Source organism: Hermetia illucens, chromosome 4, assembly GCF_905115235.1.
Source record: "Hermetia illucens chromosome 4, iHerIll2.2.curated.20191125, whole genome shotgun sequence".
In the NCBI taxonomy this organism is placed as follows: domain Eukaryota; kingdom Metazoa; phylum Arthropoda; class Insecta; order Diptera; family Stratiomyidae; genus Hermetia; species Hermetia illucens.
In genome coordinates this window covers 96619347-96645141 of record NC_051852.1, presented here as the reverse complement: position 1 = coordinate 96645141, position 25795 = coordinate 96619347, and the positions used below count along the sequence as shown (strand labels likewise).

General features: G+C 40.9%; 3 protein-coding genes across 4 annotated transcripts in view; 2 read left to right on the top strand and 1 right to left on the bottom strand.

Annotated features, from left to right (window-relative positions):
• Positions 1–5285, top strand: part of LOC119656006 — a 33832-nt gene extending 28547 nt beyond the window's left edge. Inside the window, exons 6-7 of the mRNA XM_038062248.1 lie at positions 4692–4911; positions 4966–5285. Of these exons, the coding sequence (XP_037918176.1) occupies positions 4692–4911; positions 4966–5136 (391 nt within the window). The 3' untranslated portion in view covers positions 5137–5285. The remainder of the gene's footprint in view (positions 1–4691; positions 4912–4965) is intronic.
• A 5899-nt stretch (positions 5286–11184) lies between these two features.
• LOC119654662 (7-methylguanosine phosphate-specific 5'-nucleotidase) lies at positions 11185–24775 on the bottom strand. Of its 2 annotated transcripts, XM_038060153.1 has the most exons (4): positions 24622–24775; positions 24145–24553; positions 11582–12005; positions 11185–11497 (listed from the first exon to the last, which is right to left on the bottom strand). In XM_038060153.1, exons 2-4 carry the CDS (start codon positions 24510–24512, stop codon positions 11384–11386), a joined length of 906 nt encoding a protein of 301 aa, XP_037916081.1. In that variant the 5' UTR covers positions 24513–24553; positions 24622–24775; the 3' UTR covers positions 11185–11383. The 2 variants fall into 2 exon arrangements, with proteins under 2 accessions (XP_037916081.1, XP_037916082.1); XM_038060154.1 differs by lacking the exons at positions 24145–24553; positions 24622–24775 and adding an exon at positions 15683–16211.
• On the top strand, positions 16368–17522 carry LOC119654661 (ribonuclease H2 subunit A). Its single transcript, XM_038060152.1, has one exon. It carries the CDS (start codon positions 16460–16462, stop codon positions 17420–17422), a length of 963 nt encoding a protein of 320 aa, XP_037916080.1. The 5' UTR covers positions 16368–16459; the 3' UTR covers positions 17423–17522.
• Positions 24776–25795: the final 1020 nt, after the last annotated feature.

The following is a 25795-nucleotide window of genomic DNA, read 5'->3' as shown; positions in this document are numbered from 1 at the left end:
ACGTGTTGACACTGTTGTAACGTATTATGCATTAGAACGTTAGTTCTAATATAGTTGTCTGCGATCTTCTCCATCGTTTGAAGTACGAACGAAGTTATGCAAATTGGTCTGAAAGATTTAAGGCGAAAATCCTTTTTACCCGCTTTCGGAATAAAAACAAATTTTACCCGTCTCCATGCCCTCGGGATATATACCAAGGCTATGCTGCCCCTTATCACCCTTGAAAGAGACTCTAAGATGATTTCTAGGCCTCTCTGGAGTAGTGCTGAGAAAATGCCGTCTATCCCGCAGGTACCGCAGGTACCTTCCAGACGTCTAATATACTGATCTCAGACGTGCTTTTTCTTGTCCTTTCTTTTTGAGCAGTGGTTTTTTGTAATCCTCGCCGTGTGCCAATGTTGACTTTGGATCCACTGGTTGACGTCCCAACTTCTCCCTTTTTGTGTGTAATCACTTGGCTTTCAGTGTTTCGGAGATGTCTCCGTCACGTCAAACTTACTCACTGAGGCAACCAGGTATCAGTGAGGCTCCGTTCGAATAAAGTCAGTTATCCCCGACTGCAACCTATCCAATGTGTACGGTTCGCATGACACCCTGGATTGGAGGACGTGTTTTGCGATTTCCAGTCTAGATCAGTAGCGTTTTGTTAATAGTAGGGCCAACTCATACAGACTTTGGCTGTCATCACTCACTGAAGGTTTTGGTAGACGAGAGGCTTGGCTCCTGGGAAGCCACATATCACCCTTGAAGAGAGATAGGTTGGCCTCCGGGAGTTATATTTCGCGTCAGTCTATCCCTTCATAGTTATGCAGCACAGTTTGCAACTTTTCTTATCATTAAAGCAAATGACACTTTGGTGCTAATTTTTCCCAGCATAGTTTCGCCAGTGTTTATGAGCTCATGAAGATTGATCGCCGTATATATGAAGGTGCTAGTGCCAAAAGGTGAATTCACTCTCTTCTTGCATTAATCACATTAGCATCCTATAGGATGCTTTTGGCTGTGACTTTATACATAACATTCTGCATAACGTATTTTGATCGTATCCAAAGTTTTAACAAAATTTCACCAATTTTATTTCCCTGTGTGTTCAATCCTATGGAATGTAGTAATTCGATGCTTTATTATTGGTAGAAAGGTGGGAACTGTGAACGCTCACGCATACAGTGAATTACATCCTTTTACGTCGAATTTAAGGGGGGCCCCCATACATGCAAAAGGGGGGTGTAAAATTTTTTTTCATCAAATATAGTCATATGGGGTATCAAATTAAAGGTCTCGATTAGTACTTTTCAAAGCCGATCTTAGTTTTGACATTCGTTGGAAGGGTGGGGAGCGTGGGGGGTTGAAAGTGATCACTTCTTTAAAGGGGCCATTCTCAGAAACTACCAAACCGAAAAATCTGAAAAAAATCAGGAGGCTGCCACTGTATGGTGCCTGAGCTCCGAAATACCTTCCATGCCGATATCTGTTTAAATAAAGTTAATAATAATATATTACTACAATTTTTTGTAATTGGTTAGAAACCCCCCTTAAGTTCATCCTAGTATCATGAAATTCTGCAGTGATATAGGCTATAATATAGAGCATGATCTTACTAAGTTTGGTGGAAATCGCACTATTACTAACAAAGTTATAATACCTCAAATTTGCTGCTTTATCGAAAATTGAAGACTATGAATGTCAATATCACCCGAAAGTGGATACTCTCACATAATATATGAATATATTACGTGCTACGTACTAAGAAATACACAAAACCTTTCGTACCTGAAGCGTCCAGCTTCCGGTTTCTCGAATTGTTTTTTAATTTCATTCTGAAAGTTTTGCAGTATACTGCCAAAACATTCTAAATATTCTAAATTCAAAATATATATAAACGAAAAAATCGATTTATGGGAATTGTCACATTAGAAAATCTCCTTAATTGAAATCGATTATTTTAAAAAAAGGCCAAAGTTTGGTGAAAAGTTGCGAATAAATTTGCACAGATCTATTAATAGATATCAAAACATCATTTGAAAGAGGTTATATATTGTCTTCTATTTGTAGTTAAGTCTCAAATTGATAGACCAGTAGCTTACTCCAAACTACAATTTTATTTATTAGTATATATGTATTTATTATTATATGCGCTGCCACTGATGATCTTATGCACAACTTTTGTTTTCGAACAATACTTACCGCTTCCTTGAAGTGTTCATTAAATCTAGTCGTTATCAGGCGTTTAGTCTGTCCTATGTATATTTTATTGCAGTTGCTGGACGTTCTTCGGTAGATCCCGCTTTTTTCCTCCGCTGCCAAAAAAACTCTTAAACCATCATCATCATCATCAACGGCGCAACAACCGGTATTCCGTCTAGGCCTGCCTTAATAAGGAACTCCAGACTCCCGGTTTTGCGCCGAGGTCCACCAATTCGATATCCCTAAAAGTTCTCTGGCGTCCTGACCTACACCATCGCTCCATCTTAGGCAGAGTCTGCTTCGTCTTCTTTTTCTACCACAGATATTGCCCTTATAGACTTTCCGGGTGGGATCATCCTCGTTCATACGGATTAAGTGATCCGCCCACCGTAACCTATTGAGCCGGATTTTATCCACAACCGGACGGTCATGGTATCGCTCATAGATTTCGTCGTTATGTAGGCTACGGAATCGTCCATGCTCATGTAGGGGGCCAAAAATTCTTCGGAAGATTCTTCTCTCGAACGCGGCCAAGAGTTCGCAATTCTTCTTGCTAAGAACCCAAGTATCCGAGGAATACATGAGGACTGGCAAGATCATAGTCTTGTACAGTAAAAGCTTTAACCCTATGGTGAGACGTTTCGAGCGGAACAGTTTTTGTAAGCTGAAATAGGCTCTGTTGGCTGACAACAACCGTGCGCGGATTTCCTCATTGTAGCTGTTATCGGTTGTGATTTTCGACCCTAGATAGGAGAAATTATCAACGGTCTCAAAGTTGTATTCTCCTATCCTTATTCTTCCTGTTTGACCAGTGCGGTTTGATATTGTTGGTTGGTTGGTTTTCGATGCTGACGTTGCCACCATATACTTTGTCTTGCCTTCATTGATATGCAGCCCAAGATCTCGCACCGCCTGCTCGATCTGGTTGAAGGCAGTTGGTACGTCTCGGGTGGTTCTTCCCATGATGTCGATATCGTCAGCATAGGCCAGTAGTTGGGTGGACGTAAAGAGGATCGGTCCTCTTGCATTTACCTCAGCATCCCGGATCACTTTCTCGAGGGCCAGGTTAAAGAGGACGCATGATAGGGCATCCCCTTGTCGTAGACCTGTATAATTGCTAAAGGATCCTTAACGCTGCCCAGTAAAGATCGACTCGAACCTACGACGGTTGGTACTTGTTTACCCAATTCCTGATGTTGTTAAATAGGTAGGAATACGGGATACTTATTCTTGTGGTGGTTACCTCCTTCTGCTGCGAAAATAGTGTTGTATAGGCATTCTTAATGTGTTGCTTGATTTTCCTTCTAATCAATTTCTCAATAGTCTGAGGATTATACCCATTTTTAATAGCGGTGCCAATAATATACTGTCGCTCCTTATTGAAACCGTATTCTGAAAGAGGGTATGTGATCAGTCGGTGAATCATGCAATTATAGGCTGCCATTTTTTGGAAAAATGTGTGGTATGAAGTTGCTGGTATCGTTGCTGTAAGCTTACGGTATATCTTGAACTTAAGCTTACCGCTAGAGTTGATGATATTGAGATCCAGGAAGGGTAGAGCCCCATCCTTTTCTTCCTCTAGTGTAAACTCGATTTTATGATGAATCTTGTTTATAGAGGAGATGACTGTCTCTTCTAACAATCGTAAACACGTCGTATACATATCTAAACCATACTTTAGGCATTCCCGTCGATTCAATTTCTTCTTCGATTGATGATATGAACCTTTCAGGGAGTAACGGAGAGAGGGGGTTCCCCATCGCTACTCCCGAAATGTAAAATAGTTTTCGTTCATGCAGAGCCTGGCAAGGTTTGCGTAGATACGAACTTTTCTTCTCCATTCTGGGAAAGATCCAAACTGGCTCAGCCATCTCTCGAGTTCGAAAATTGACTCTTTCACGGGCGTGTTGGGAAACAATGCCTTCATATCGAACGACACCATCCCCTCGTCATCACCCATCCTCTCGATGCGCTGAACACATCAAGGAAGCGGTAAGTAATGTTCGAAAACAACAGTCGTGCATAAAATCATCAATGGCAGCGCACATAGTCGAGGAAGCCCATACCATTTAACGCGAAAATCTTGAACTCTTGCGTCATACAAACCGAACGACAACCTTGTACTCTTGGGAAAGTCTAAAAATTTTGAGAGAAGACGCGGTTATTAAACACAAATTCCGGTAATTGCCCCTGATAATTAGTAAGACTCGCTGCGGTAATTAACAGGTAATTAGGTTAATAATTTAATGTTGTTTTTTTTTTTTTTTTGTTAAAAAAGTACTTTAGGTAATTAGTGTTTTAGTATAAATAGAACCGTATAATCGCAATTGTTTTGAGTAGCTTTGTACTGATGAAGGGGGTAAGTTGCTCCCGAAATATATATATATACTATAAAATAAAATTGTAGTTTGGAGTAAGCTAGTGGTCTATCAATCATTTAAAAGAATTGGAACAACCCAATTCACATCCTCACAAAGAATAAAATATAACAATTGCTGTTTTCTTAGTCTAATATTGCAGGTCATCGAAGGCAACTACCTTATTTCACGTACTTTCATGCTCAAATGGCGTTTTATTCGATCAAATAGTGAAGAGGAGAGGAAATATGATTTATTTAGTTTGGAAAGAGCAGACATCATTAAAGCATTTCAAAAAGATAAATTCTTCAGTTCCGCATCGGATATTATACCGGTTACCGTTTTAAATGGAGCAGCAGAAATAAAATCGGTATAAAAACTTGTTGTTTACGAGAGCCAAAAAAATTAAATAGTAATTTTCCAGGTCCAAACGAAGATAAGTTCAAGTTCAAATCGTGCGAGAGATATAAAATCTCAAACGGTGCAAGCTAGACCAGTGATAACGAAAGTAAATCCAACGCAATTGGCACGTGTAACTACCAGTACGCAGCGTCTACAGAATTTGTCATCTGAGGTCATATTGATTGATGACTAGACGAGCGAAAACGAAATTAATTTATAAAGACAGTCTGTGATTTAGAACATTGTTATGCATAAACTCACCTAGTTTATTAGTTCACTGATTACTTTAATTTCTAACTATTGTAATAAACTTTTCCAAACGATGAATAACATCTTATCGTATTCAAAGTTTGTTTGTTTTTTATGTTTGGAGTCGTCTGTTGTTAATAACAAGGGCTCGGAAAGTGAACCCCCGCACCGTACGATATCTAAATAAGCACCAGATCACCGCCTCCCTTGATATTTCTACTTGTGATCTTTATTATTTTTTCGGTTCTCTATACTCGAATCATAATCCAATTCAAACTACTAAATTATGTTTAAAATTATGGCAGACATATCTTACGAACTCTTATGGTAAAATAAATAAAAAAATTATATGCAGAAAATAATATAAATGCTTGCCACGGTGCATTACCTATCCATACATAAAGAAGGAACTATCACTCAATGCAATAATTATAAAGGTATTCTGTTACTGAGTACTATTATAGGGACAGTCCCATGCTCCCAGAACATCATCGACCCATTCTGAAGAAGTTTCACTCCAGACAAATCAGCAACAGGTCAGATTTCCTTGCTCAACGATGGAAAATTGTTGGAATATGACTCTTCAGTCGCACTGCTGCTATCATACGCACCGTTGCAGGTGAATCGCCAGTATAGAGCAGAAGTTCCGTGGATTTGTAAACGATTGTTCCTCTGAGATTAACATAGACATAATGGGCTGCACATTTATGAAGATAAGACAGATAAGATAAGAAATACATGAACTGCTATGAAACCGTTGAATATTTCTTCTCTCGAAATAACAAGCGATGACGATGAAATCCGTACATGATTGTTGGCAGTCAACAGCTCGAAACGTCTCACCATAAGATAGGCTTAAAACTATTATTGTACATGATAATGATCTTGCCAGTCCGGACGAATTGCTCGGAGAGTTGGATTCTTAGCAAGAAGAATTGTGAATCCTTAACTACGTTCGAGAGAGGAATTCTCCAAAGATTCCGTAGCCTCCATAACGATAAAATGCATAAACGATACCATGGTCATTTGATCATAGATATAATCGGCGCAGGGCTAAACCGGATACCGGCTGTTAAACCGTTGATGATGAGGGGAATTATCAGATAAGTTTTCGCTATATATTGCATTAAGAAGAAGAACCATACACTTATATTTTTTACCATATCTTATTGACGAAAATATGAATATAACAAGAAATGGAGTTTATCAAGCGGCGATTGTTAGTTTTTTTGATCTTCACAGCATAAGACGGTCAGTCCCAGGGCGAAAACTTCTGTGTAATTTAACCGAAGAGGACGACTCCTCTAGAAGATGTGATCGATTGTGGCCCTTTTTTCTGCATTCCTCTAAGTCTCAATGGAATAGGTCTTTCCTAAATTTCAAAGAAATCCGGAAAGGATATTTTGATTCGATATTTGCAGGAAATCAAACGAAACACGCGAACCATACCATACATCTCTAATCACGATTATCATCACAAGATGACCGCTGAACAAGGATAGGATTCAAACGGAAATAATGTGCATCCTTGAGAAAATATGTGACTTTCCACAATACACTTTTAGCCAATAAAAGGAAATACTCTCCTCATTTTGTTTATTATTTCATTTAACTTGAGATTAACGATAATCTGGTAACTTCAACTACTCTCAACTTTGTTTCCAGCTGTTCCCATTGCAATCTCACCTTTCCTTCGATAAAATAGCATGAAAAATTGAATTTTTATATTCGCATTGGGGCTTATCATTTCGATTCAAAAGCATGAAAATATGGGCTTTTGTGGCTATATGCTGAAAAGTGTTCCCTCCCGAGCTTCTGAGGAGTGCCGTTCCATACTTGTGTATGTAATGACAATCTTTTCGTTTAACCATTTGAAATTTTTTATATTCTTTCTTCTTCATTAAAATAAAATGAATATAAAATATTGACGGAAATATGGAAGCAGTCGACATGGACTGTGTCTATTTTATCTGCAATGGTTCATCCTCATTCAGTTCACGGATTCCAAACGAGAAATATTGTTTTTTTGCGCAATTTTTTTAGTTTGCGAGCCATAAATTTCAAAGAATTTCGTTGCATAGATTTTGAGCTATGATGGTACACGCTTTTCAACATACAGTTTCGAGAAAAACGCATTTAAAAATTTAAATGTGATTATTAACAATAAAATCTCAACTGTGACATGTGGTGAGGAAGCCCGGTTTTGGCGATTATAACGATAATAGTGGAACGTTTGTGAATTTCTGCACCTTCCAGTTGAAACTCACCGCCATAAGGTCAGTTGAAACTCTCCGCACGAGCATTTAGAAATTCTCTTCTCGATGTACATAACAAGAGAGGGGCAGACATCGGCCTCAAAAAAGATCACCACTTCCCGTATAGTTTGAGAGCTGCGACCACCCAGGTTCAACATCGACCGCTAGTATGATCCAGCTGTCAGTCGACAGTGGGAGCTAACTTGCTAAGAATATCGATGAGAATTGGGCCACCATAAAAATTTTCTTTTTTCGGGTGCTAAGACCTGCGAAATCGTAGAAACGGATCGATGAACGGAAGGGGTTGAAAACTCTATTGACCGCTGCGAGTAATGACCGACGTGACGCGCTCGAACTCCAATACCGAGAAATGCAGCATAGTGTGCGCCGTGACAAGGGGGAATTTGCTATTGCGTTGATCAAGAAGCCGGTAGATGCCGCAGAAGACAATGATTTCTGAAGTGTATACCACATCACAAAAGAGTTTCCATGTTGTCGCAAATCTTTCGGTGAAGGACGTTAACGGTCGACTCTTCATTCACAATGACGAGCAAGTGAAGAGGTGAAAAGGCCACTTCACCATGGTTCTTAACTATATCACAACCGGTGACGTTCCTCCTCTTGTTAGTTGAATGGCTAGACACCCTAATATGCAGATACCGACTGCTCCTCCAAGCAGAAGAGAAATCATTTTGGCCATCAATGCATTCAAACGGAGTAAAGGCGCTGGGCTTGTCAGTTTCCCGCAGATTTATTTATATTTAAGATTCCAAAGAAGAGTACCTGTTTTGAGTGTGAAAATTGAAGGGGTATCTGCGTCCTCATTGCCGTTGCAAAGACAAAAGCTAAAATAATCCTAGAAACCATTAAAGAATATTTTGAAAGCTTAATCGACCGAGAGCAGGCTGGTTTCCGATATTTTTTCTTGCTATCGTTGTCACGCTCCTTTGTCCGGAGGACATGGAGGGGCTCATCTTTCCTCAAACAGCTCGACAAAATGTTTGGAGAGAAGGAGAGGAGAAAGGAGGAAACTAACGCAACTAAGCGTGCAGCAGGAAAAACCTGAGAACAAAAACAGATTGCCCTGTATTTACCCAAGGACAACACGCAGCATCGAAGAATCAATGGTGAAGACAAATCCCATACTCCGAATCCGATGCCGACAAGCAGGAAACAGCTACTGAAAGAAAAACTGGTTTCCCCAAATGACGAGGTAAAGCAAACGGAAAAGAGGGGAATCAACAAGTGAAATAAAATCATCACTAGCCAAGCACATGGTAAAAAACATCCACAACATCATCATTGAGACCCACGAGATGCTATACACCCTACGAGGAACATGGACATTTTTTTTTTTTTATGGATGGAGGTGGAAATCTTAGAAAGACGCTGCTGCGCCAGGTTGCAGCAGTGTGTGGGATTCACACCCACTAAAACCACTCCCACTCTTCCGCCCCTCCCCGCGGGACCACCGTGAAGTATTACTTCGCGGGGGAGGCTCTGGTTCGCTATACCAGCTCATCCATGTCACGTCTCCGTCGCGCCGCCTTCCGAGCTTGATCCAACTCCAGGAGTTTTGTCTGCACCACGGCTACTGCCTCATTTACCGCCATCCAATTTTCCTCCGACTTCAACATCTCTTCCACCAGGTTGGAGGGCTCGATGTCCGCCCCTAAGATGCTGTTCAACCTCCTTTTCTGTTGTAGAAATCTGGGACAATAGAACATAACGTGCTCCGGGTCCTCGAGTGTAGCACCGCATTCAGGACAGTCGGGAGACTCGTCCAACTCGAAGCGATGCAAGTACTTCCTATAGCCACCGTGTCCCGTAAGGAACTGTGTCAGGTGGTAATTCAATTCTCCGTGCTTTCGGTTGACCCATTTCTCGATGCACGGGATCAATGTATGGGTCCACCTGCCCTTGTCGGAGTTATCCCATCGGTGTTGCCACTTGCCACACAACTCTCTCCTGATGGCTTTTCGGAAATCCGCATTCACCTCGGCTGGATTTGCCTTCCGTTTTTCGTAGAGCCAGTGTGCCTCGCTCGCTAGAAGATCTATAGGGATCATTCCTGCGATAACACACACTGCCTCCGTCGACGCCGTCCTAAATGCGCTGCACACCCTTAGCGCAATTGGCCGGCATGCCGAACATATCTTCCTCCGGTTGACCGCGTGGTTCAACGCTCCCGCCCAGACAGGGGCCGCGTATAGCAGGATCGACCTCACCACTCCCGCGATGAGTAGCCTGCGACTATACTTAGGCCCTCCCACGTTAGGCATCATCCTTGCAAGGGATGAGCTGGCATTTGCTGCCTTTTCTCGCGCATAATCCAAGTGTCCCTTGAAACTCAGCTTGGCATCGATCATCACCCCCAGGTATTTGACAACCGATTTTGAGACGACCTCACGATTACCAACCCGGATGGTAACCGTGTTGTTCTTCCTACGGTTGGTAATGAGGACCGCCTCCATCTTTTCGTCCGCCAGGTCCAGCTTGGCCATTCGTAACCATGACTTGATGATATGAATGGCTTCATTTGCATAAAGCTCCACCTCCTCGGGATGCTTTGCAATTGCAATTACCGCCAAGTCGTCCGCAAAACCAATCAGCGTTGTCTCCTCCGGCACGCGAAGGCCAAGCACTCCGTCGTACATTATGTTCCACAGCAGCGGTCCCAATACAGAACCTTGAGGCACACCTGCTGTCACAATGTACTCCTTCGGCCCGTCGTCCGTCTCGTACCAGAGAAGTCTATCCGAAAAGTAACTCTCGATGAGCCGAGCCAAGTAGCTAGGAACACCCAGTTTGGCCAAAACGCCCTTAATCCAGCCCCAGTTGGCTGAGTTAAAAGCATTTTTAACGTCCAGCGTCACCAGAGCACAGCATTTGCCCATGGCCATCGCATTTCGAGCCAATTCCACGACCTTTGCTACTGCATCGACCGTAGAACGGGCTTGCCGAAACCCATATTGCCGCTCTGAAAGACCACCCGCAAGCTCGATGAACGGGAGCAGCCTGTTGTATATCACCCTCTCCAACATCTTCCCCATGGTGTCTAAGAGACAAATAGGGCGATATGAAGAGGGCACGCCGGGTGGTTTTCGAGGCTTCGGTAGCAAGACCAGTTTCTGCCTCTTCCACTGGGCGGGAAACACTCCTTCCGCCATGCACGATTCGAATGTGCTTGCGAACCACCTTGGTCTGGCCTTGACTGCCACCTTCAGAGCCCTGTTCGGAATTCCGTCCAATCCCGGAGCCTTGCTGTCCCCAATACGTCTGCAAATTTCCCAAAGTTCCTCTTCGGTAACATCAGGGAACATGGACATTTGCCATCCTGGAAAGTTTAGAAACCTCCAGACAGAAGGGAAAAGTACGAATAGCGACCTTGAGGACGCTCCATTCTCTTCAGTCTAAAAACAATCCAGTCAAGAATTACAGATACTTGAGTGGCCAGCTAATTACTCGGCAAGTTAGGTATCCGGATAATTGTCAAATAAAAACATAGGTTAACACTTTTTCAATTTAGATTTTAGGCACTGAGGGGCAACTGGCTCCTGAAATAACGATGTCTATAATACAATAAATATATTAGCGTTGTCTCTATTTAAAAAATGATTTTCTCTTTTTTCATATACCCGGGAAAAGTCGAAAGTTCAACCCCAAAATCAAATTCAGTAAAAATCCGCGTTAAGCTAAATTCACAGAAAAATAGGATAATAGAAAAATTACTATGCTTCCTGTCCAATCATTTATTGCATTCATTCAATGTAAAACATATCCATAAATAATGATTTCCACTTTCGTTATATACCAGCAAATACTTTAAATAATAATCCAAGTCATAGGAAAAATAATATCAAAAACTTAATCATGGTTGCGCAATGTCAGGGAGAACTGTGCAAAAGTCTTTTAATCTTAAACAATTTGTGCTAATCAGGATTCATTGCTTTGGATTAAAGATACCAAGGCTTTTGGTAAGTCCATAGTCTGATCATTTATGAGTACAATGTCAAATGCATCCATGTATCTTTGGAGATTAAGCTCGACCTGTCAATTCAAAAATAATTCATTAGAAAATCAAGCTCCACGAGTTAAAAAAAAAAAAACATATTTTTGTCATGAAACACTTACATGGTCATATAAAAAGCCGATTTTTAAGACATGCGACGACGATGGTACTCCTGTTGCCATCTCAGCATCACCCAAAGAATCGCCCATTAAAATAATATGATCACGATTATGTACCGAGTCATAATACTCGGTACCTTTTAGAACTTGTTCGTTCTTGTTAAAAATATGAATTATTGGTGGGATAAAACCATCCAAATGTCCATCCTTATACTTTAAAAAGTTCGATACAACCTTAACGTTTGGCAGTAGTACGTTGAATTGCTTTAATATGGATACGACGCAGTCTCCCAATCCAGCGGAGAATACCAAAAGAGGCACATTATTATTGTTGAGATCATTGAAAAGTTCATGCACTCCATCGCGTAAGTAGTCAGAAGATTCAGCTGCCACTTCGTCAATTTCGTCAGGATTGAATGGAAAGCCTCTGAAAAAGAAAATGTTAAAAGAATTTTCAATTGCTGCTACTCAAGTAAATTTTACCTAAATTTTAATATACCTATGTCTACGAAAGTCTATCCTTTTAAAATTCAAAATAAGAACTTTGCAGTCAGCTTTTAAAATATGTATTCTCATAAACGAGTAGACTATATAATTTACTTGTCCGTTAAGAGTTAACAAAATGAACTCTAATTATTTAAAAATAATTAACCTATGCTTAGAACTACTGAAAGAAGAAACATTCAAGTGGTTTTCCTATACATACAACGCTCGATATTTCAACCTTTTTTTTCGATTTTTTTAGCAATAAAAATAAATGTAATCTTTTCAATTTTTTGATGTTATTATTGGGACCTTAAATTATAATACGAAATTTTCAATTAACAAATTTGATAATTGTTTCTATTTCTATCTGTCTCTAAAAAGGGTGAGTTGTTGTGGTGGTGGTTTGTAATTATTCGAAACCAAAAATTCAAAAGTTTTCATATTTTGTATACTTGCCTCTATCGCCCGAACCAAGATAATTTTACTTTACTAAGCAAGAAAATAGCGGAGTTGTAAAGAACAATCTTCAAACGACCACGATTATATATCGTATTATAGAAGGCGACGTGACAAATGATGTCATTAGATGCGATACAATCCATCAGACCCGTGGAAAGTTTGAAAAGTATACATAAGTCAATATAGGTTCTACGTTGTTGTAGGAAGGAGAGGTTAAGAGAGCGGAGGCGGGAGTAGTCCACACGAGGAAAGTTTTTTTAACAAGAGGAAGTGACGCTAACCCATTAGCAGAGCACCAGCGAACCAGAGTGTCTGGGTTTGATTGAAGGGAGACACAGCCCAGAGATGACGATATATTAAAAAATTTCTTAACACTTTGTCGACCGGCCGCTCATTAGCAGATTCTTTGTGGCGCTGGCTCTGTTTCGCTTGCGAGGGGTAATTTTTTGAAACCATATGAGAATGTGAGATCGAGAGAGACAATACTAAAAAACAAATTATTCCTCATATAATAGTAAATCATGTATCGCCATGGCAACCGATTAATAATAGGCTATGCGTAAGCATTAGTGATAAAAAGCCGATTAATATGGCTACCGGTCGGTTAAGCATCGGCAGCAAAAAGCCGATTAATAGTGTCCCGGTTGGTGAGGCAGCATAGCGGTTGGATAGATTCTGATTACGAGACCTGTTTTTGAGGGAAGAAACCCCGCTTATACTCAACAGAAAATGGCGCCTCTTGCTATATGTAAAGGGATTTACAGACAACACGTTCTCAACAAATTTCGTGGTAATCGTTTAAGCCTTTTTCGAATAAATCGGATGTGACAAACAGACATCGAATCGATTTTAATAAGGTTTGGTTTCACACAAAACCTTAAAAAAACAGCGGGTTAATAAATGCTTGTTTATAATGATGTATAAAAAACTGAGAACGTTGGATTCCACAATTGTTAATCCTCCAATTCACCAGATTCAACAACATTCAACAACCTGGATGTGGATTCCGAATTTCTGGTTTATCAGATTGGTACAACTTTACGTCGATATTTTGAAGAAATGCGAAACCCATAATCATTCAAAAAGAATCTTTTTTGAGATTCTTGGGGGATTTTGCTTGATAGCAAACAAGGCATCGCAGAGAGCACCATATTCTCGCAATTTTTGCAATTTCTTTGGAGGGCGTTGGTCACGCGGATTTTCTTCTCCCATTCTTTTGTCCTGTTTTTTAAGGTCAAAGGCAACAGGAGTGATGTGGAGGGGTTTGCAGGCCCAATGTGCTTAAAAATAAAAGATTTCAAAAAGATATTCCATCACCCTTTTGAGGTTATAAATTCATTCTTGGTATGCAACACGCCTACCTGAACTTTTGACCAGAAACTCACAATTTATTTAATCAAAGTGAGTGTATTGAAATTGTTTCTCTAAAATGCTTATTCCGGGCAAACTAATAGCTATTATCAGAGCGACATATAATAGCACAAAATGTCACATGCTGCACCGGGGTAAAACCTCGGAGGATGTCGAGGTCCAAAACGGAGTCCGCCAGAAATGCACCTTGTCGCCGATATTTTTTCTTCTTGTTATCGGACGAGTTCAATGGACTATGACAAATACTTCGACTATGCTGATGACATCTGTTCACTCTCTCACCGGGCTATGGAGCCAAATGGATTTGAAAAGAGAGGAAAGTAGAGTTGGACCAAAAATATACACCAACAAAAAAGTTCTCAATCTGACGGGTCATCTCACTCTCCCTATCTGCATTAATGGGCAGAGCATCGAAGGCGTCGATCAATTGCTCAGCATGGTCCAATTTGCATATCTAAGAAGCGCCGTTTCTGCCGAAGATGGCACCGCTTTCGCTACCTTGTCTAAAATCTGGAAATGCCATTATCTCAACACCAGAGTACTGTTCTGTGGTAGTGTGCGTTCTGTATTGTACATGGAAAGTGAACGCCACTGTTATTCAAAAACACCAAGCCTTCGCAAACACCTGTCTATATCATCGAAGTACGCTGTCTGATACTACCACAAATGAAGAAATTGCCCGGTGCAAAGGCCTGGCAATCGTACGCACTTTGATCGGCAGGTAGAAATGGCAGCGGATGAATCGCGCATTAAGGAGGGATGACAATTACATTGCTGACTACGCCAACGAGTGCGTCTTGGCTCAGAATAGGAGAGAAGGAGTGCAAGTCATCGCAAACGGTAGGGCGTAGGTTTGGTTGACACGCTAACCCCCACCAAAGAGTAAATGTCAACCAAATATATATAGAGTCTAGCGGCAGTGAAATTGTAACGACGCCCACAAGCGAAGAAAACGCAGATTTTCCCACGGCAGGGACAAATTCAAGTGGAGTCTTGGAGCTCCGGAGGCACATTTTCGACATTCGAGATTCAACGGTGCATTTGCCTGCAGCTAAAGGTAACAGATTATAAGCAACAATGTTTTGAATCACAGTTTTTTTGGCTGAATTGTTTTGTTTTACTTTGAGAAAGCCTAAAGCAACGAAATCAAACAATAGAATTATCTCGGGAGAAAACAACGTTGTAAATAAAAAGCCGACTAAAATTTTTAAAAGAAAACGTATATACTTTTAGAAGCTCATCACTGTTCTTATGGTACCAGCTAACCTTCGGTGAGACTTCGTGGCAAGAGCCACTTCAGGAGAGTCCTATGCTCAACATGGTTGTCTTACGGCACCCAGAATATCTTGCTGGCCGGAGGGCAGATATCTTGAACAGCTCGCCGGAGAATGTTGATGAACACTAAGCCTAAGTGAGGTCTGACAATAGCCTGCTCACGTAGGTGATGGGGAAGCATTGTCTTGATGACCACAAAGATAATGCTGAGAGGTTTGTGAGTTGCTTCAATTTCCTCCGCCTAATCATTGGCGATAAATTGCTCCTGTAGCTCTGAAGGAGCCCGAAAGTCCTCCGCCTCTGGAATGGTACCTGATAGTATGTTAGCTCCATGAACAGCCCGCCCCTGAAAGACTGGTAAAAGTGGAAACAGGCACCTTGAATGAGCAAAAGCGAAAATATCACAAAAACAACATTTTTTGATATACGGACTAGATTCACTGCATGCCTAAATGTGCTTTCTTTCTATTTTCGTCTGATGTGATCAAATAAAAGACACATTTGGATACTCACTTAAAAACTTCTGCGGACTTTTCCCACCATTCCACCATTTTCTCAGTCTTTTCTTGAATGGTAATGTGAGGATCGATTTCTATGGGGCGATAAATCCGATATAACCGGTCAGTCTCCTCAAGAACATGTCGCGGTATTGACTTGCAACTATTGAAAAGTCCAAAACTAGTTGGCGGAATCCTCTCATCGGGCATATGTTGCTTCGTTATAGTGAAATCGAAGTCAGATAGCACCTGCAGCTTCTTTAAGCCTCCGCAAATCAACTCATTTATTACGTTGACAACTCGATCACCGTCTTTGATCTCACATCTTGCCTTCGACATGGCCTTCACTTGCGCTATTGTGATAATCTTGAATGGTTTTGTCATTTTTAATGCGCGAAACAGTTTTCAATGTTTAATATTCAATAATTCGGTTCGGTATACGCCAAGAGGCCTCAAACAACTTTTATCGCGATATGAGTTGGAAGAAACACCGCGAAAAACAACACCACATCAAGCTGCTGCTAAACAACTGCTGCCTAACAGCTGATATTACAGTCCCGGCTGTCACATGAGACAAGCAAAATTTCCAATTAGAAGACTACACTGCCAAAGCAATTTAGTGAATTTCCCGCCATTTGAAAAGTCATTGTCAAGCTGGTCGGCAAGCCAAACAAGTTTAGGATTGTTGCCGGTGGCTGTCTTGTTATTCATGAGTTCTCGGTACATTCGATAAAATATCATTTCGGGACTAAAAAAGTGATCAGACTTCACCCAACATTCTAAACAAAGCAAAATGCCGGAACTAGATCAAAGTCAATTAAAAGTTTCTCCACTCGGTGAAGTGAGTAAATTTCTATCTGCACATGAAAATTTCAAAAATGCATTTATATCATCGAGCATCCCGCAAGTGTGTAAAGACGAGCCTTGCGTGCTCGGGGTAGATGAAGCTGGTCGCGGTCCGGTCCTAGGTCCAATGGTGTACGGCATTGCATTTTGCCCAATTGAAAGCAACAAAGAACTCGTCGATTTGGGATGTGCCGATTCGAAAGAGTTAACAGAAGAAAAACGAGATATTATATTTGCAAACATGAACACAAAAGAAAGTTCGAATTCTTGCATTGGTTGGTCAGTTGAGGTGATTTCCCCAAGTGTGATAAGTGCCAATATGCTTAGAAGGACGAAATATTCATTGAACGAGATCTCCATGGATTCGGCAATAGGACTGATAAAGCGTGCAGCTGACGAAGGAGTAAACATCGCCGAAGTCTACGTGGACACAGTTGGTCCGCCGGAAAAGTACCAGGCGAAATTGAGTAACATCTTCCCATATTACAAAATAACCGTTGCCAAAAAAGCTGATTCCACGTACCCCATTGTGTCGGCTGCAAGTATTTGCGCGAAAGTGACTAGAGATCATGCACTCAAACTCTGGCGCTTCCCCGAAGGATTGAAATTATCTCACGAGACATACGGTAGCGGCTATCCTGGTGATCCAGACACGAAACGATTTCTCTCTGAAAATGCTGATCTGGTGTTTGGATATCCAAACTTAGTGCGATTCAGTTGGTCAACGGCTGAGACGGCCCTCAATGGACATGCCTACGATGTTGAATTCGATGATATTGATGACACGAAGCAGGAATATGAGGGTGAGCAGATTACCAAATTCTTTAAGGGGAAGACTATCAAAGGACAAATAAAACGGGAAAGACATCAATTCTTTAAGAGGAGGTTCTTAGGAAAGGTCGAATTTTAGTGAGTATTGAACAACATTTCTTAATTTAAGGATCTCAAATAATGTAAGACTTTAAATGTGTATTTTGTCAATAAATTTATTCTGATAATGTTTAAAGTATCGGCTGATTTTTGGATTACCCTTCGTTTTCCATCCAATCCAAGTTACATTTTTTCCAAGGATCTCCCTTTCCACATGTGCTTAGATATAACGCATTTTCTCTCTAAAGCCGTTGGTGAACGGCGCTGCAGTGAGTCTACAATTGGCTTCACAGTGCTCGCAACACTGTGGGACCAAGCAAAGATGAGCAACGAAATTGCAGCGAAACTATACGACTATGGGTAAGTTCCGGTTGCTCAACAGTCGCTCATGAGACGATCTTCACTCGTCGTTTCTGTTTATTGCACAGTTCAAATAAATAAATAATGATATTACCTAACAAGTGAGTAAACGTCCGTAATTTGAAATGGAAAAATCACGCGCACATGAAACGAATTGCAGTGGCATTCACAGTTCAGCGAGTCCCCTCCTGATATTTTCTGTACTTTTGGGAGCAACCAGCACTGGAAAATAGGTTGGTGTTGTAGGACTGGCAAATTCTCCGTTACTCGTGAGAAAAATTTGAGGGGGTTCAAGTAAATACTTTTATTGGAATCCCAGAGGTACGAAGATTATACCCCAATCGAAGTTTTTCATGGAATGCTACCATAGCTCGGTACAGAGTCATTTTTCAGTAGGGCTGAGCCAAAGTAAAGCGCCCCAGCAACCCAGTAGTTAGAAGAAACTTAGAAGCTGATAATGCTAATCCAACTTATTATGAAGCTTTGCTCATATTCCTCTTCGCATTCAGAAAGTATATCGATTAAGAGGCTGCTCAAGGCTACTTAGTTATCGCTGCAGATTACGATGTGCTTGTCTTTTAATCGCTCGACTATTATCCAAGTTGTCGCTCTTAGGATCGGTTTTGTATACTCCATTCGCTGAATACTATCTTAGAGGAAAAGCTCTCCTCCCGTTTTTATCTGAGAAATAAGACTCCTGTCCCAGAATCTTTTCATTTTTTGAGGCATCGGTCTAGAAGCCCTAAGTACACTCTGCCATACGTTTTTCTAGTCTATCCTAGATTTCTTTGCACTTGAAGCCAACTTTATATTTCTTTCCAAGGGGGTGTACTTTTTCCAGTAGTACTCATCATACAATTCTTTATGATGAGGCTAGATTCCAACGAAAACTCTTTTGTCAGACCTTAACCCAGCACACTACGGAGGCATAGAGGAACATTAGCCCAATCAGTCTCAGGTAGCCATAAACTCTTACTTTAGCACACAGTGATTTCTACGTTAGCATAGCATCGATTAGATACAATTAGAACAAGGTGCTAGCACCTTCTCACGAATGTGATGCTCAACCTGTATCTCCAGAACTTTCAGCGAGAATTATATTAACCTGATTTGTCTTAAGTTCTTTCCAAAAGTTGATGAGAATCAAATGAATGAAAAAAATTAGGACGACATCGTAGTTGAGCTGTGAAAAGCACGGATCTGGGGCTCAGCGAGTGCTTCAATCGAATTATTGAGGAGAATAGACCACGCTCTGGCTGGCAACAAAGCACGGCTGTTCGAATATAGGAACAGGAAAGCAGTCCAGCAAGAATGCTTGAATGCTTGGATTACCGTACGACCCCGTTGTTGTCCATTACAGTATTTCTGGAAGCGGGAAAGTTATGGTACTAAAAAGTCTCTACAGGTTTTAAGATGGTGTACTTAGGTTCAAACAAAAAGAAAAGATTGTCATCTCTTCTGTTGTATTTTGTGGCATACTGATCTATATCGTGTAATGTGTTTACCAACATTGTCGTGAAAAATAGTTTTAAGAGATAGGAGGTTGATGAGCGCACATCTAAATACTTATGAGACGGTACAATGAAAAGATCAAGGGAAGGCAAAGAAAATAAACATAATCGAGTGCAACAAAAGTATTGGTACAGCAAGAGAAATGAAATGACTGGAGGAAAATCAACGAAATTTGAACTTTCATTTGAATTTTTTAAAATTATGTATGCAATTGCAGCTATAAAGCAACGATGAAACAGACTGGAAAGGCATTGAATCACATCGGGGGAATTTCATTCCTAGCTTGAAAATGCCTTTCGGAAATCATGTTTTGAGATGTGTTGTGGATGGAATTTAAGCAAATGCTACAGATTTTCAACCAGGTTAAGATTTACCGATCGGAGAGGCATATAGCAGCGGCGTGTGGCATTGTACAATAACCATTCTGTTGCCGGAGGAAGTGTACTTGATGTTGTTATCCTGCGGGTAGGCAAAGCGTGGTTACATTCCTAAGGTAGAATTATGTATCAAATTAAAACACAGCACATTAAAGTCTATTTCCTTTTCGTGTTCTAGTCAATAACACCAATCTATTCACTCTAGTCGCTTTGAAGGCCCAATTTAATTGACTCCTGGAACCATTCTTCAAAGTTGCATGTATGTCACAAGTTTTAAGCTCGGCATTAGCTTACCTACAAAGCCCAAATACGTTATATTTACTTTTACGAGACCATAAAACTAAATATTTCTCGATTATTCGCATGTAAACGCCTTTCTTCCCGGGCGACTATGAAGCGTTGCTATCCACAGTATTCTGCGTATGCTCTCTGTTACATATCGCATATGGCATTGTTTTCGAACTGCCAGCATGTACAGAGGGTCGTCCCACTTCACATCAAACTTAGTGTATTATAAGGCATAAGCCCTTTATGATGTCATGGACTACATTTGCCGAAAGGACCGCTTTCTTTTCCCGTAACGCTACTAGTTCAACTTTTCGGTCATTTTGTCATTCAGCATAATGTAATATTGGCAAACATTAACTTGGATTGGATTTCTGTTAAAAAGTATTGAAAAGTGTCTATTTAATGCTTTTAATGCACTACATGTTCTCAGACCATTATCTATGAAGAACCCATCCAGTATGCGGCAACGCCTATTGCTAGAGGAACTCGTGCATTGGGTTAAATTGCTCTACTGTGATCCGAACAGTAAAGTTGGAAGTGTGGTAGGTGCCGTATCTCCATCGGTGTTCATCAAAGAAGCACCCTCTTGGTATTTCTCTTTAGTCTTGTCATGCACAATATCCAGTGCTCCAACCACTGCTGCATGCAGATAAAGTTTTCTCAACGCTTTACGTCCAAGCTGATCTCAAGTAATTTGTCGAAAAATGGGCTACCCACCTCACGCATGAGCTCTCCGACCAAACCTGAATAAAATACGGTGACCCTAATAAAACAGTTACCTGCCAAAAACGGCAATTTCAGTATCTCGGATCAATGGTATCAACCAACGATAAATTGAGCAATGAGATTGCTTCAGGCATACGCACAACTTGGATAAAGTGGCAAACCACCGAAAAGCTGACCGAACTAACTACGGCTTGATACGATGGACGGTGATTTAAAAGACTCTCGACTGAACGGGGAAACGGCTAGGGAAAAAAGTATGACCGAAAGATTTATCATGAATATTCTGTGTCACATCTTCTTAGATCATACCTCTTTCTTCTTCAGTCTTTTTACTTGGTCAAACGCCAGATCTAAATGAAGCAGCGAGGCTCTCAAACCACCATCCAGCATTGCAAGCCGATGCCATCCAATAGCGATCGTGGATGTCATTTCGAATATGATCATGGCGTATTACAAGACTGGTCTAACGTCTAACGTAACCTCTTCGCCTACATTATCGCGGGGCATTGTTCAACACTCAGCACCATAGATGGCGACAGGGTGGACAACACTGCGGTAAATTTTCCATTTGGGACGTGATACGTCGACCATAAAGAACACCAGTTCTGGAGCGCTGTTTTATTCAAATTGCGCTAATGTGTGAAGCAATTTCGTAACGGGGTTTACCATTGACTCCAAGTATTTCTTTCCGTTCTGGGTAGCTTACTTCCACTGACAGTGATAGTGCCGTTTGCATTGGGGCGGTCGTCAAAAATTCTGTTTTATTCGGATTGAGGCGATCATTCCATTTTTGAACAAGTTGCTTGAGATCAGTTCCGCTATAAAACACTAGGAAAACATGAAGGGCAATATCAATGATCAAATGGCAGATCCGATGGAATACCTCAATGAAAGGCCGATGGATATATAAGTTGATTCTCACCATCGATAGGTGGGATAGTCGTCGCCATGGAGACTGTGGTTACTAGTTAACGTAATTACAATCTGGTCACGGTAGCTACCGTAAGTGCCTATACAGGTTAGGCCATAACGAATTTCCAGTGTGTCTAACTTGTCCTGACCAAGAAGAAGACGCAGAGCGGACAATATTCTTCGGAGACGCAACATGACGTGTAGGAGCAACATTCCGAACGTACTTTTCCTGGTGGATCACAATTAAGTGGAAAATCAGAGGTTCGGCGCTTCAGGTATGAAAGGTTAAGTGTAATCTTTATGTAAGAAGATTTCACTTTAGAACTTTTCCATTTTTCCACCGCCTTGACCTAATATAACAGTGGGATTTTCAAATGCTATACATCATAGCCAATATTACTGCAAAATTTGATGATTCTAGGATGAACTTAAGGGATATTTCCGCTAGATTTCTCAGGAATATAGTAGTATATTATTATTGACCTTATTTACATATATGGGGGGATCATTTGGACCTTAGGCATCGTACAGGGTTCTTGATTTTTTCTGTGAATGACCCCGTCAAATAACTGATTAGTCTTCAGCCCTCGTGCTGGTCCCCCTTACAATTCAGTTCAAAACTTATACCCATTTCGAAAAGCATCATTCTTTTCATTTGATGCCCCAGAAAGAAGATATTATATTATCTTGAAACGAAGAGAAAACTGGGACGAACCAGAAGAATGCTTGCCAGGATATACTGACATCTTCTACACCGATGGCTCAAAGATAGAAAATGTTTCCGGAGCAGGAGTCTACCTCTCGAATAAAAAGGAGAAGTTGGCTTTTCCTTTGGGACAATACACAACGGTCTAAAGTGTATACGATCCTAAGGGCGGCGACTGGATGATTGACGAGTGGTTGAAGGGCAGGCGCATCACAATCTGTAGCGATAGTCAAGCTGCATTGAGGGCGTTGAGTAGTATTTTGATCACTTCAAAAATCGGTCAGGAATGTAGAAACCGATTGAATTCTGTTTCTAGATTCAGTACGGTCGATTTACTCTGGGTACCTGGTCATTGTGGTATAGCGGGAAATGAAATCTCGGATGCCTTAGCAAAAGAGGCTTCAACTTTCACCATGCCCGGACCGGAAGCAGCAATTAGGGTGCTGGTAGCATTGGTTCATGCTGATATCAAAAACTGGGAGCAAGCTTCCCATAGTGACAGGTGACGAAGCCTTAAATGCTGCTAGACAGACCAAACTCTTCCTGTCAAAACGAAACAAACATACTGAAAAGTTTATCCCGTCGAAAAGCAGGAAGACTTGCAGAAGTATTGTGGGCATTCTGACTGGCCATAATTTACTAGCTGGGCATATGTTCAGAATAGGAATTATCCAAGATAATACGTGTCCATCCTGCAATGAGGAAGCGGAACGTTTTCTATGTGAATGCCCCGCTTACGGAGGCATCCGACATCAGGTTTTTGGTGCTGATGTGCTTCAACTGCAGCGGATAGCATCACATCCACTAACGGAAATCCTGCGATACATAAATGAATCCGGGATATTCCGTTAGACGGGGGAATCGATTACAATGGACCACTAAGGTCTGAGTGCTCAGAGGCTTTGCCTCTCCCCCACTTCAAATACACTCACACATACAAGCGGCGGGAATAGTGCAGGGTGTAATTTAGCACGAAGGTGCGGATTTTTGGTCCATGAATCGTTCATGTTAGCGGCTTGCGCTGATGTCTTTCGAAGATCCCAAACCGGTGCCTGAGCAAAAAAAAGTTTGAAAAATCGATATTAATCCGCATAAGGGGGACAAGTTTAGTAATCGGAAAATCTGCCTTTTCTGCATCTTCACGGTCTTTTGCGACAAATTTTCAGTATTTGGTACACTCTAGTGATAAAGCAAAGGAAAAACCCCATCTAGACTGTCGATGTAGCTCATAAATAGCTTTTTATGTATCTGTATTATCAAATAAATTCTATCGAATATTAAATGGAGCATACCATACACAATAGAAATAATGCGAAACAGGAATATGAAATGGAAGATGTTTGCAAAAGAATTCTATCGCCGTTGTTTACGCGATCAGAAATTAAAGTTCACGTAATTATGTAGGCAAGCATGCTATAAACTCGAGCTTATGAAAAGTTGCAAAAAAATCCTCCTACGTGCACTGCAATAGACGAAGCAATGGAAAATTTTAACAAAGTATACATGCAGGCGGAACAGTGGAACTAGCACAAGAGCAAAACTACTTTGGAATCAACACTTTATTGTGGTCATGAGTTAAGACCGTTTCTTGCGAACAATGACCTCAGCCGCAATTAAAAGATGTCTTTCAACTCTTAGAGGTCAACGAAATCAGTCGTTGCGAAAAATATTCAATCCAAATTATCATGAAATGTTAATAATTTATCAACTGATCCGATGCCCTAATATGCTTCGAACTTTGGATAGCATGCAACACATCAAGTAAAATTGCTCGGTCAACATGACCCGGTTTGTAAAACTGCTAATCATTAGGAAATAAAAATAAACAAATACTAAACGGGAAACTCATTCCCATTTGCAACACAAAGGAAAATTGCTTACTTGAAAATGTCTGCTGACTTTTCCCACCATTCTTGCATTTTTTCAGCTTTCTCTTCTGTGGAAATATTGGGATCTATTTCCAAGGGACGGTACACCTCCCGAAGCTTTCCATCCTCTTCAAGAAAAGTCGGAGGCACAGATTTGCATTTGTTGAACATTTTGAAGCTGGTCGGCGGCGAAGATCCGTCTTCCAAGCATTGCTTTGTTATGGTGTAATCGAAGTCTGAAAGGACTTGAAGCTTGCTGGCACCGGCACAAATCATGTCATTGATCATTTTAACCACAAGATCCCCGTTTTTGATTTCACAGCGCGCTCGCGTCATCGCCCTAACGTCGGCCAGTGTCACATTTCTATAGGATTTAGTCATGTTTTGAGAATCTCCTTTGTTGCGGCGCCAGAGATAATTAGCTGCAAATGTTCGAAACAAATGATTAAAAATAGAAAATGTAAAGTAATTTGCTTAGACTTGGCCATACCTTCTTGGAAATGTTCAGCGATGTGAAGTTTTAATTTATACTTTTATCGAGGGAATATTCTGAATATTGCAAGGCACTTCCGCGCTTGGCAGTCTTCAGGCAACGTGTGAAATGTAGGTTGTAAACACAATATGGCATTCGTACTTGCCAGCTGCTCTGTTATTTCACAGAATTTTAACAGATCGCAGGTTTCGGAATCAGATGTCACAATTAAAATTTCTTGTCCCTTAAATGCCGATTAAGTAATTGGGCGAGTCAACTAGGCACATAGATCAGACGACAAAATGTGGCGGCGAAGCGAAAAGGTGACTTCAATATTCACTTGAAATATCAGAAAAGATATGTTCGCCGCTGCCTAGAATCAATTTGATAGTATCAAATACATAATTAAAAGTGTGGTGTAGGTTTCCTCTACCAAGAAGCGGGTAAAGTTTACAATCATGCTTAATAAGAACTTACTTTTGAAACCATACTGATTTAAATCGGCATTGAATAACCACAAACAGTATTTGGTTTTGATCAAGGAATTCAGCAGTAGGGGGTTCCCGAAAGAGGATAGTGAACCTCCAATGAAAATCTGTTCACAATAAGCTTAATGTTCCATTCTAAAATGCGATATAAAAACTCACTACCTTGCCTACTAAAAGTATATTCCTTAAGAATAAGGTTGTTACCAACGAACCATTGAACTATTTTCTGAAAAAAAAATGGCATTAATGCATGTCTCTTCGGCATTTCATCTCACTATCTTCCGCTTATTTCAGTCAAACCCATACTTTCCAAACTAAATTCATATCTTCTTGAATGTGCCCGCTAAGGTAGTGACTCCGTTGTGGGAGGTTAAGAACTCACTCAAAGTATTCCCTGATTGCCATAACAGTGACTAAAAGGAGAAGATTTGTGTGACTAGCTACGTACACTTTTGGAATTTCATTATACAGCTACCATGCCTCGCTAACTGACCTTTCACTTTCGGCAGTAGTTTATGATTGGATTCTGGAATTTGCGAACGCTTCTGGACAGTGTTACTGAGACTCCCCAGAATGCTGGCTTGCTTCTACGCAACAATTTCAGCGATGGTGGGACTATGGGGAGCACTCCTCTCCATCCATCGGCACTGTGTTATACTCTGGTAAACCTGCTGAAGGTAGGAGGGAAACTGGTATCGGGTTAA

What these genes read in the sequence shown, in the direction of transcription:
- LOC119654661 (XM_038060152.1), top strand. Translation starts at nt 16,460, where the DNA reads ATGCCGGAACTAGATCAAAGTCAATTAAAAGTTTCTCCACTCGGTGAA.
- LOC119654662 (XM_038060153.1), bottom strand. Translation starts at nt 24,512, where the DNA reads ATGACTAAATCCTATAGAAATGTGACACTGGCCGACGTTAGGGCGATG. An exon ending in AAGTCAGCAGACATTTTCAA is followed by an intron (nt 12,006 to 24,144) that starts GTAAGCAATTTT and finishes TTTCTTTTTCAG; the next exon opens with AGGCTTTCCATTCAATCCTG. An exon ending in TCGGCTTTTTATATGACCAT is followed by an intron (nt 11,498 to 11,581) that starts GTAAGTGTTTCA and finishes TTGAATTGACAG; the next exon opens with GTCGAGCTTAATCTCCAAAG.